This window comes from Nerophis ophidion, linkage group LG18 (genome assembly GCF_033978795.1).
Source record: "Nerophis ophidion isolate RoL-2023_Sa linkage group LG18, RoL_Noph_v1.0, whole genome shotgun sequence".
NCBI lineage: Eukaryota > Metazoa > Chordata > Actinopteri > Syngnathiformes > Syngnathidae > Nerophis > Nerophis ophidion.
The window spans coordinates 27,940,065-27,953,512 of NC_084628.1; the positions used below are offsets into that span (position 1 = coordinate 27,940,065).

Here is a 13,448-nt window from a genome sequence, read left to right on the forward strand (position 1 = left end):
TGCCCCGCTGAAGAAAAAATGATGATAATAACGACTTCCCTCGGCCTGACTTTCCTTCCCACCGCAAAGCGAGACCAGCTCGTGGGCCAGGAGCAGGGTCGGATTAAGGTTTTGTGGCCGCATTTCAGTCTTTTAATGTTATTATTGGACTCCAGAAAGGTCCTCACTCTTACCCTAAACCTAACCGCTCACACTAAAAATAACATTATTGACCTAACCGGCTTTTTAAAACACCTACAAACCTTAGGTGACGTATTTTCCGGAATATAGAGAAGCCTCGGACTATAAACCGCTGTGAAATTAGTTATTTACGCAAATATTTATTTACGTACCTTAATTGTTTCCAAACGGTGCCGGTAACAGGGCAGTAAAAGGGTTGATCAAACAAAACAGAAGTCATGGTCATGGACCCCGCTAGCTGTGAAAGCTAGCTCTCCAATCAGTTACAGAGACGCAATAAGAGGAGTGGTCCACTCACTCCCAGCTAGCTCTCCAATTAGCTAAACAGACTCAATAAGAGGAGTGGTCCACTCCCATGTTAACATATTAGCTAATGCTAACAATGCTAGCTCTCCAATCTCAGCTAAACAGACTCAATAAGAGGAGTGGTCCACTCCCATGTTAGCATAGTGGCTAATGCTAACAACGTTAGTTCTCCAATCAGCTAAACAGATGCAATAAGAGGAGTGGTCCACTCCCAGCTGGCTTTCCATTTAGCTAAACAGACTCAATAAGAGGAGTGGTCCACTCCCATGTTAGCATATTAGCTAATGCTAACTATGTTAGCTCTCCAATCAGCTAAACAGACTAAATTGGAAAAGTGGTCCACCCCCATGTTAGCATAATAGCTAATGCTAACAAAGCTAGCTCCCCAATCAGCTAAATAGATTCAACAAGAAGAGTGGTCCACTCCCATGTTAGCATAGTAGCTAATGCTATCAACGTTTGCTCTCCAATTAGCTAAACAGACTCAATAAGAAGAGTGGTCTACTCCCATATTAGCATAGTAGCTAATGCTAACAATGTTAGCTCTCCAATCAGCTAAACAGACTCAATAAGAGGAGTGGTCCACTCCCATATTGATATATTAGCTAATGCTAACAATGTTAGCTCTCCAATTAGCTAAACGGACTCAATAAGAGAAGTGGTCCCCTCCCGTTTTAGCATATTACCTCATGCTAACAACGCTAGCTCTCTAATCAGCTAAACAGAGTCAATAAAAGGAGTGGTCCACTCCCATATTAACATAGTAGCTAATGCTAACAATGTTAGCTCTCCAATCAGCTAAACAGACTCAACAAAAGGAGTAGTCCACTCCCATATTAGCATAGTAGCTAATGCTAACAATGTTAGCTCTCCAATCAGCTAAACAGACTCAATAAGAGGAGTGGTCCACTCCCATATTAGTATATTAGCTAATGCTAACAGCGTTAGCTCTCCAATTAGCTAAACGGACTCAATAAGAGAAGTGGTCCCCTCCCATTTTAGCATATTACCTCATGCTAACAACGCTAGCTCTCCAATCAGCTAAACAGAGTCAATAAAAGGAGTGGTCCACTCCCATATTAACATAGTAGCTAATGCTAACAATGTTAGCTCTCCAATGAGCTAAACAGACTCAATAAAAGGAGTGGTCCACTCCCATATTAGCATAGTAGCTAATGCTAACAATGTTAGCTCTCCAATTAGCTAAACAGACTCAATAAGAGTGGTCCACTCCCAGCTAACTCTTCAATTAGCTAATCAGACTTAATAAGAGAAGTGGTCCACTCCCATGTTAGCATGTTAGCCCATGCTAACAACGCTAGCTCTCCAATCAGCTAAACAGACTCAATAAGAGGAGTGGTCCAATTCCCATGTTAGCATAGTAGCTAATGCTAACAATGTTAGCTCTCCAATCAGCTAAACAGACTCAATAAAAGGAGTGGTCCACTCCCAGCTAACTCTTCAATTAGCTAAACAGATTTAATAAGAGAAGTGGTCCACTCCCATGTTAGCTCATGCTAACAACGCTAGCTCTCCAATCAGCTAAACAGACTCAATAAGAGGAGTGGTCCAATTCCCATATTAGCATAGTAGCTAATGCTAACAATGTTAGCTCTCCAATCAGCTAAATAGACGCAATAACAGGAGTGGTCCACTCCCAGCTAACTCTTCAATTAGCTAAACAGACTTAATAAGAGAAGTGGTCCACTCCCATGTTAGCATGTTAGCTAATGCTAACAACGTTAGCTCTCTAATTAGCCAAACAGACTCAACAAGAGGAGTGGTCCACTCCCATGTTAGCATATTAGTTAATGCTAACAACGTTAGCTCTCCAATCAGTTAAACAGACTTAATAACTCCACGCTGACGTTTTGGCGAATTGACTTAGGATTTTGTGAAACTGAAACAATACAAAAAGAATGTAAGTTAAAATACTAACACAAACACTTGTAAATATGTTAGCATATTAGCGAGAAGTGCAAGCTTCATTACATTACAATAGCACGTACAAATATGCATGAAAACACTCCTACAGACATCACACGTGAGGCGGTTGAAGAAGTAAGACTTATTTGAGTTATATTGTAAAACTTACAAACGTTGTTTGGAGTGATGAATGAGGAGTCCATACGAGTAGACCCGCTATGGACGGCACTGGTGCTTCCGGTTCAAAGCTCAGTCTCAACAGAAGGACACTGCAGCACTTGCAGTGAGTGAAGTCGTTTGACAGATTGCGCCGTAACACCATTTTCCGTGTATTTGCTTGTTCAAATAAATATTATATAAAATAAACAACACACAAAATAAACATTACAAAACAATGTTCATTATGTATTTTACATAAATAAAACAGTGTTGATAAATTCACACAATAAAGTACGGATGTTTACTAAACAACATTCACAGCAAACATTGCACGCAACAAATGTGGCTCGACACAGTTGAATTGCTACCACCCTCCACTGGTCAAATTTAGAACTACATGTATTAAACAATCTTTGACCATGATATTTACGATTTATTTATTTATTTTTTTCAGGGTTGATAGTGCCATTTTTGGTTGGACTGAGTAGTCTTCTTCTTCTGCTGCGTCACCGTGACACATACACCTCGTTAAGGTTAGGCTGTTCCAAAGGGTCCTTGAACGCACCACAGTTACGTGCTACGAGATGCAAGTGAAACCTAAACATAACTTTGAATGATAAAACAAATCTGATTAGTAACACATGGTTGTCATAATTATTATTATTATATCATTAGTGCCTGCGATGAGGTGGCGACCTGTCCAGGGTGTACCCTGCCTTCCGCCCGATTGTAGCTGAGATAGGCACAAGCGCCCCCCGCAACCCCAAAGGGAATAAGCGGTAGGAAATGGATGGATGGATATCATTAGTGCATCTACTGGGGGTTAGGCCGTTTAAAGAGTCCTTGAAGGCACCACAGTTACGCGCTATGAGATGTAAGTGAAACTTAAACATAACTTTGCATTGTAAAGAAAATCTGATTAGTAACACACGGTTGTCATAATTACTATTATTATTATATCATTAATGCATCTACTGGGGGTTAAGTCTCCTCTGTCTGTTTAGAAAGGGTCCTTGAACGCACCACAGTTTTGTGCTAGAAAATGCAAGTGAAACCTCAACATAACTTTGAACGGTAAAAATAATCTGATTAGTAACACATTATTGTCATGATTATTAGTATTATATCATTAGTGCATCTACTGGAGGTTAGGCCTCCTTTGTCTGATTTGAAAGGGTCCTTGAACGCACCACAGTTATATGCTACGAGACACTAGTGAAACCTAAACATGACTTTGAATGGTAAAAAAAAAAAATCTCGTTAGTAACACACGGTTGTCATAATTATTGCAATTGTATCATTAGTGCATCTACTGGGGGTTAGGCCATTCCAAAGGGTCCTTGAACGCACCGCAGTTACATGCTACGAGATGCAAGTGACACCTAAACATAATTTTCCATTGTAAAGAAAATCTGATTAGTAACACATGGTTGTCATAATTATTATTATTATTATATCATTAGTGCATTGACTGGAGGTAAGGCTGTTTTAAGGGTCTTTGAACGCACCACAGTACATGCTACGAGATGCAAGTGACACCTAAACATAACTTTGCATTGTAAAGAAAATCTGATTAGTAACACAGGGCTGTCATAATTATTATTATTATATCATTACTGCATTCACTGGGGGTTAGGCCTCCTTTGTCTGTTTTGAAAGGGTCCTTGAACGCACCACAGTTATGTGCTACGAGATGCAAGTGAAGCCTACACATAACTTTGAATGATAAAAGGAATCTGATTAATAACACATGGTTATTATAATTATTATTATTATATCATTAGCGCATCTACTGGGGGCTAGGCTGTTTAAAGGGTGCTTGAACGCACCACAGTTACATGCTACGAGTTGCAAGTGAAGCCTACACATAACTTTGAATGATAAAAAGAATCTGATTAATAACACATGGTTATTATAATTATTATTATTATATCATTAGCGCATCTACTGGGGGCTAGGCTGTTTAAAGGGTCATTGAACGCACCACAGTTACATGCTACGAGTTGCAAGTGAAACCTAAACATAACTTTGCAGTGTAAAGAAAATCTGATTAGTAACACAAGATTGTCATATTTGTTATTATTATATCATTAGTGCATCTACTGGGGGTTAGGCTGTTCAAAGGGTCCTTGAACGCACCACAGTTACATGCTACAAGATGCAAGTGGTACCTAAACATGACTTTGCATTGTAAAGAAAATCTGATTAATAACACATGGTTGTCAAAATTACTATTATTATTATATCATTAGTGCATCTACTGGCGTTTTGGCCTCCTATGTCCGTTTCGAAAGGGTCCTTGAACACATAACACACAGTTATGTGTTAGAAATTGCAAGTGACACCTAAACATAACGTTGAATGGTAAAAAAATATCTATGATTAGTAACACACGGTTGTGATACTTGTTATTATTACATTGATAATGCATCCACTGGGGGTTAGGCTCTTTAAAGGGTCCTTGAACGCACCACAGTTACATGCTACGAGATGCAAGAGAAACCTAAACATAACTTTGAATGGTAAAAAACAAAAACATGATAAGTAACGCGCGGTTGTCATAATTATTGTTATATCATTAGTGCATCTACTGGGGGTTAGGCTGTTCCAAAGGGTCCTTGAACGCACCACAGTTACATGCTACGAGATGGAAGTGAAACCTAAATATAACTTTTTTGGGGGGGAGGGGGTTTGGTTCCAATCCGTCCAAAGGCCCAGGCCATGATCCACGATCACGCGGCCTCCTGGTGGCTGTGGCCCCCAACAGCCACGCGGTATTTATACTACCGGTCGAACCCGGCCAGGAGGGTTGTTTTCTTTTCAGAGTGTCAGGCTTCCTGATCAATTTAGGCATATTGAAGATAAATATACAGTAGAGAAGTCTGCTTCTCCTTAGCGGACACCACCGTCGGACGGGTTCCTCCTGGAATCCGAGGGGAGAACCGCAGAGTGTTCCAGTTCTGACCGGGTTCTCCCAGCTTGTTTGGACCTCAAAGGGGCTCCGATAAGAAGAACATCGTGGCTCACTCATGCACGGGAGTGTGCGGAGAAAACTTCAAGCTGCTGCTGATTGAGTCTGCAGAGTTTTGAACCTTCAATCCAAACTCTTGCTCGTTAGCACGACTGAGTGGCGAGAGGTATTTTTCTTTAATCAAACACCAACTTTTTTTTTTTAAAGTGTTAGGTTTTTTTATTTATGTCTCTTTATCTGCTCAACCTGCTGTTTGAAGTTTGACTAAAATGTTTCCTCCATGAAATGACAGAAATAGTCTGTTCCAGGGTCAAACTCTGGCTTTTGTCTACCTGCACAATTTTAACCAGAGAGTTTACCATACAGAATGTTCACTCCTGATACTGATATTGGTGCCTTGAGTATTGGCCGATACAATATCGATCCACTACGATGTGTGCGTGCGTGCGTGTGTGTGCGTGTGTGTGTGTGTGTGTGTGTGTGTGTGTGTGTGTGTGTGTGTGTTTGTGTGTGCGTGTGTGTGTGTGCGTGTGTGTGTGTGTGTGTGTGTGTGTGTGTGTGTGTGTGAATGTGTATATATGTATGTTTACATGTATACATATATGTATGTATGTATGTTGATGTGTATATATATGCATATGTATGTACGTGTGTGTATGCATATGTATATGTATGTATATCTATGTATGTATATATGTATGTATGCATGTATATGTGTGTGTATATATATATGTATGTATGCGTGTATATATTTGAATATGTATATGCATATATGTATATGGGTGTATGTATATGTGTGTACGTATACATATATACATATTTATGTATATGTGTGTATATATATATGTATATATATATATATATATATATATATATATATATATGAATGTATGTTAATGTATTTATAGACATATATATGTATGTGTGTATGTATTTAAATATGTATATACATATGTATGTATGTATATATATATATGCGTGTGTATTTATTTGTGTATACAGTATATATACATGTATATGTGTATGTATGCGTATATGTATATGTGTATATATGTATGTATGTATATGTGTGTTAATATGTATGTATATTTATATACGTATGTATATGCATATGTATATATACATATGCATGTATATATGTATATATGCATATGTATGTATATATGTATGTATATGTATATATATATATATATATATATATATATATATATATATATATATATATATATATATATACACGCATATGTATGTATGTATTTCTTAGGTGTTTATCATAGCTGTGTGACCTTAAAGGTTCCCCCGTCAGTGAGAAAGGAAACAAATCTTTGCGGCAGACGTTTGAGGTGACAGATCTTGTCGTGACATCGCAGCCTTTTTTCATTTTCCTTCTCCCGACTTTTACGACGCTTGTCTTCCAGCCAGTGACCGTGTTTTATCGGGCTCTCCTCGGGCCCCCTTGGCTTGGCGGTTTGTGGCTTGGCTCCTTTTTTCCCCCGTCTCCAGTTTTTCATTCGCACGCGGCCTCGTGTCGTCTGCTACGGATGCCTCCGGGGCCCCGCGTGAGACGCTAGCTTTGGGCCCTCCAGACCAGCTTGGCACTATATGCAAATTGTTATTTGAGAGTCCATTCCCAGCGAAACTACCGAGCGCTTACATACCTGGCGCTGGTAACTTCCTCACAAAGCACTTTGCAGTTGAAGTTTGACACTCCCTCCGACTTTTCCTCCTCTATTTCCCCATTTCTTGCCAGAAAGAAGAAACTTGTATGGGCTTCTTTATGTGCTGAGTGTGGGTGAGAGAAGAAAGGGAATATTTCCACTGTGTTGCGTTTCAGTGGCTGCAGTGCAGGGGTCATGCGGAACCCTTTTTGATGGTTTCATTTTCAAAAACCATGTCAATATATATATATATATATATATATATATATATATTTATATATATTAATTAATTTTTTAACCTTCCGGGCACCCCTCAAGTGTTGTCCTTGGATCCTCCCGGAATTGTCTCAGTCTAAAAAAAAAGTTTGAAATAAGTCAAAAAGAAAAATGTCAAAACTTATATTTTAAGTTTTAATATTTAAAAATATATTTAAAGTTTTTTTTGTTAAAGACAAACCCAGTTTTTTATAACGTTTCCCCCCCAAAAATATATCAAATTGAAATATTTTATGTGAAGTAATTGTAGCTTTTAATAGGTCAATAACACATAACAACATTGATTTTGATTCATTATTATTTTTTTAGCAATGGCAGTTTCAAAAAGAAAATAAAAGTGTTAAAAATAAGTCAGTCATTATTTTTTATTTTGTTTTTACTTTCAATGCTTTGTTCTCGAGATCAGTGCTATATTCAACTACATAATGAAGAGGGCCACAGCCTCAAGGGCCCAGACATCACATGTTGGATGTTTATTTAGAAAGTGCCTTCCTTTGAAACTGCATTTACTTATTTACAAAGTAAACACACATTCATTAACCTTGCCCTCACTACTTGATTCCAGCGTGAATGGCTAGACAGATAGTTAACAGCATGAAGAAACAGAAAGTTTTGTTGATGATTTATGTACCATCTTTTGAATATTTTTTTTCTTCTTAATTTTTTTTTTTTTTTCATAAATCTTACTTTGTTTAGGTTTGTAAGACGGAAAATATACACATTGCTTAACGTCCATTGTGTGTGTTACATAAATAATGTCCTTTGTGTGTGTTACATAAATAATGTCCATTGTGTGTGTTGCATAACGTCCACTGTGCGTTACATAAATAATGTCCATTGTTTGTGTTACATGAATAGCGTCCATTGTGTGTGTTAAATAACCTCCATTGTGTGTGTTACATAAATAATGTCCATTGTGTATGTTATATAACCTCCACTGTGTGTGTTACATAAATAATGTCCATTGTGTATGTTACATAACGTCCATTGCGTGTTACATAAATAATTTCCATTGTGTATGTTACGTAATGTCCATTGTGTGTGTAACAAAAATAATGTCCATTGTGTGTGTTACATAAATAACGTCCATTGTGTGTGTTATGTAAATAATGTCCAATGTGTATGTTACATAACCTCCATTGTTTGTGTTACATAAATAATGTACATTGTGTATGTTGCATAACGTCCATTGTGTGTTACATAAATAGTGTCTATAACCTCCACTGTGTGTGTTACATAAATGTCCATTTTGAATGTTACATAACGTCTATTGTGTGTTACATAAATTATTTCCATTGTGTGTGTTACATACAGTAATGTCCTTTGTGTGTGTTCCACAAATAATGTCCATTGTGTGTGTAACAAAAATAATGTCAATTTTGTGTGTTACATAAATAACGTCCATTGTGTGTTACATAACCTCCATCGTGTGTGTGTTACATAAATAATGTACATTGTGTATGTTACATAACGTCTAGTGTGTGTTACATAAATAGTGTCTATAACCTCCACTGTGTGTGTTACATAATGTCCATTTCGAATGTTACATAACGTCCATTGTGTGTTACATAAACTATTTCCATTGTGTATGTTACATACAGTAATGTCCTTTGTGTGTGTTCCATAAATAATGTCCATTGTGTGTGTAACAAAAATAATGTCCATTTTGTGTGTTACATAAATAACGTCCATTGTGTGTTACATAACCTCCATTGTGTGTGTTACATAACCTCCGTTGTGTGTGTTACATAAATAATGCACATTGTGTATGTTACATAACGTCCAGTGTGTGTTACATAAATAGTGTTTATAACCTCCACTGTGTGTGTTACATAAATAATGTCCATTTCGAATGTTACATAACGTCCATTGTGTGTTACATAAATTATTTCCATTGTGTGTGTTACATACAGTAATGTCCTTTGTGTGTGTTCCACAAATAATGTCCATTGTGTGTGTAACAAAAATAACGTCCATTTTGTGTGTTACATAACCTCCATTGTGTGTGTTACATAAATAATGTACATTGTGTATGTTACATAACGTCCAGTGTGTGTTACATAAATAGTGTCTATAACCTCCACTGTGTGTGTTACATAAATAATGTCCATTTCGAATGTTACATAACGTCCATTGTGTGTTACATAAATTATTTCCATTTTGTGTGTTACATACAGTAATGTCCTTTGTGTGTGTTCCACAAATAATGTCCATTGTGTGTGTAACAAAAATAATGTCCATTTTGTGTGTTACATAAATAACGTCCATTGTGTGTTACATAACCTCCATCGTGTGTGTTACATAACCTCCATTGTGTGTGTTACATAAATAATGTACATTGTGTATGTTACATAACGTCCAGTGTGTGTTACATAAATAGTGTCTATAACCTCCACTGTGTGTGTTACATAAATAATGTCCATTGTGTATGTTACATAACGTCCATTGTGTGTTACATAAATAATTTCCATTGTGTATGTTACATACAGTAATGTCCTTTGTGTTTGTTACACAAATAATGTCCAGTGTGTGTGCAACAAAAATATGTCCATTGTGTGTGTTACATGAATAACGTCCATTGTGTGTCTCACATAAATGTCTGTTGTGTGTGTTACGTAATGTCTATTGTGTATGTTACTTAATGTCCATTGTGTGTGTGTTACATAAATAATGTCCCTTGTGTATGTTACATAAATAATGCCCATTGCGTGTGTTACATAAATAATGTCCATTGTGTATGTTGCATAACCTCCATTGTGTGTGTTACATAAATAATGTCCATTGTGTACGTTACACAATGTCCATTGTGTGTTACATACAGTAAATAATGTCCTTTGTGTGTTAAATAACGTCCTTTGTGTGTGTTTCATAAATAATGTCCATTGTGTATGTTACGCTTTGATTGATTGATTGATTGATTAAAACTTTTAATTTTGCAATGCAGTCTGCTGAAAATGATGGAAAGTGCCACTCTACACAGCAACGGACGCTGTGGTCAATGTTGGAATTGCCCCGAAACACATTTTAAGCTATTCAGCGCTAAAGTGCACCCCCCTCACGCCCCAATTTTTCACGTTTCATGTGTCAGGTAAACAGCAATGAATGGGGCCATATGTATCCCTTTCTTTCTTACAGTAGGTTTAAAATTAATCACATTGATTTTGATTCATTAACATTTTTTGAGCAATGCCAGTTTTATAGGAGGAAAAAAATCAGCTTTGTGTGTTTAGAGTCAGCATTGCCACTCTTTAATTCCACTTGTTGGTGTTTTTTTGTCATACTATTTTTACAAATGGACACTTTAGACACCCCTGATGTACTTTCATTACTTCTTGACTTTCTGGAGTCGCCTCCCTTGGCTCTGTGCGTGGGCTTTATTATTTCTCACTCCCACACACACCGCTCGCCCTCGCAAATCCTCCCCCCCCCCCCCCCCCCCCCGCCCTCGCCTCAAATCAGTGATTCGGCAATTTCACTCGCACAAACAGCACTTGTGAGGAAAGAAAGTTGGCATTGGATGGCAAACTTTGTTTTTCTTGATGTCATCTCGGGTGTTTTGTCACTTTTATGGTTTTTTTTCCATTCTAAATGTCCTCCAACAAGCACACAGTGTCTTCTATTTTACTAAAGTCATTTACAAAAGTGAAACATTTTAGGCTGCATAGACTACTAGGAGCTAGCAGCTACACAACAGCTAAGCCCACAATAGCACACAATCTAGACCAGTGGTTCTTAAAGGGGAACATTATCACAATTTCAGAAGGGTTAAAACCAATAAAAATCAGTTCCCGGTGGCTTATTTTTTTTTTTTTTAGGTATCGGATCGATACCTAAACTTGTGGTATCATCCAAAAGTAATGAGGAGAATAAGTAATTATTACATTTGAACAGAAGTCTAAGTATAACATGTTTAAACAGGAAGTGAGCAGATATTAACAGGAAATGAACAAGTAAATTATTAATGTTGACTTTTTTTTGTGGTCCCCCTTATTTAGAAAAGTTTCAAAAAGTGTCGAGATACGTTTTGGTACCGTTACCTAGGTCCTGAGTATAAAATGTTGTGTTCTCTATTGTTAAAATGTATCTAACACGTGTTCCTGGGATTACGTTTGGTCCTTGGGATCCACGCTGATTGTACACTGAGAGATTTATGGAGATTGTTTGCGTATTGAAACACCCAAACAAATAAAACCTTCTCAATGGTGAAATTGAAAAACTGAGTCATAGTCCAACAGTTCCAGTACCCACGACAAACAATTATATGTCTCCAGGGCTCTGATCCTGTAGTCAAGGACTGCGTGGCGGACGACTCGTAAGCTCCTTATTTATTTTTTTACGACGCCAGCACTTCCCGCCCTGTGCGGACGGCGGGCTCTTATTAAAGCCACACCACAAGCGAGCGGGACATTACAGGGTATAATGCGCCACGGCGAAGAAGCGAACTGTGTGGTATACCGCCGGCACCGTCCTTTGGAGACGGACGCCAGTCCCTCCAGCAGGCAGTTCTCCGTGTTGGCGTCCTTCATTCCCTGCGAGCCCACATCCTGCCAGAGATGTGGATCAAACAGAATCCAAAGATGCTTTCAAACGGCACCTGCGCCCATGGTCTTGTCTGACTAATTCACCCCGCGCTTGACTGTCAACCATGAAAGTGCCGCCGTTCAACCACACCGTGCTCTCTTCTTCTCAGGTGACGGCGACGGACGCAGATGGCGGCTCTTTCGGCTCCATCAGCTACTCCCTGGGCTCGGGCCTCAACAGCGCTGTTAGCGCTCGGTTCACCATCGACAAGGAGACCGGAGTCGTCTGCACCCGTGCCGCGCTGGATCGAGACCTGGGCCAGAGCAGCTACGACTTCACGGTCACTGCGGTGGATGGGGTGAGCCTTGGTCTTTACAGAAACAGTACTTTACGCTAATAAAGCTTGCATCCCCGACCTTAGTCCATAGACCTGGTCGAAATATCCATCCATCCATCTTCTTCCGCTTACCGAGGTCGGGTCCAGGGGGCAGCAGCCTAAGGAGAGAAGCCCAGACTCTCCTCTCCCCAGCCATTTCCTCCAGCTGTTCCCGGGGAATCCCGAGGCGTTCCCAGGCCAGTCGGGAGACACCGTCTTCCCAACGTGTCCTGGGACTTCCCCGTGGCCTCCTACCGGTCGGACGTGCCCGAAACACCTCCCCAGGGAGGCACTCGGGTGGCATCCTGACCAGATGCCCGGACCACCTCATCTGGCTCCTCTCGATGTGGGGAGGAACAGCGGCTTTACTTTGAGCTCCTCCCGAATGGCACAGCTTCTCACCCTATCTCTAAGGGAGAGCCCCGCCACCCGGCGGAGGAAACTCATTTCGGCCGCTTGTACCCGTGATCTTATCCTTTCGGTCATGACCCAAATCTCATGACCATAGGTGAGGATGGGGATCGACCAGTAAATTGAGAGCTTTGCCTTCCGGCTCAGCTCCTTCTTTACCACAACGGCTCGATACAGCATCCACATTACTGAAGACGCCGCACTGGTCCACCTGTCGATCTCACGATCCACTCTTCCCTCACTCGTGAACAAAACTCCTAGGTATTTGAACTCCTACACTTGGGGCAGGGTCTCCTCCTCAACCCAGAGAAGGCATTCCACCCTTCTTTGGGCGAGAACCATGGACTGGGACTTGGAGGTGCTGATTCTCATCCCAGCCGAGTGTGAAGCGACTGGTCGAAATATTCCTATGAAAATACAAGCTGAGAAATGAAAGAAAATGATGGCAATGTTAAAGCCATTAGACCGGGGGGAAAAAACTGCCTCTCCTGTCAGGCAGTGGTATTTTATTGGCCGCCTCCTTTGTTTTTGCCACCTGGTCCAAATTAAACGGCTGCATTGTATTCCCCGCAAATGAAAAGCCAATGAAACAGACCGAGGAAAGACCTTTCGCCCTGGGTTGGCCTCCCCCACGGGAGGCTATCAATCGGACCCGCTGGGTTTA

At 39.7% G+C, this 13,448-nt stretch overlaps 1 protein-coding gene across 2 annotated transcripts in view; it reads left to right on the plus strand.

Moving 5' to 3' along the window:
- LOC133537053 (protocadherin-16-like) overlaps positions 1–13,448 on the plus strand; it is a 225,014-nt gene that overhangs the window by 161,499 nt on the left and 50,067 nt on the right. For both annotated transcript variants that reach the window (XM_061877891.1, XM_061877890.1), the window contains one exon: positions 12,167–12,355. In XM_061877891.1, coding sequence (XP_061733875.1) covers positions 12,167–12,355 — 189 coding nt within the window. The remainder of the gene's footprint in view (positions 1–12,166; positions 12,356–13,448) is intronic.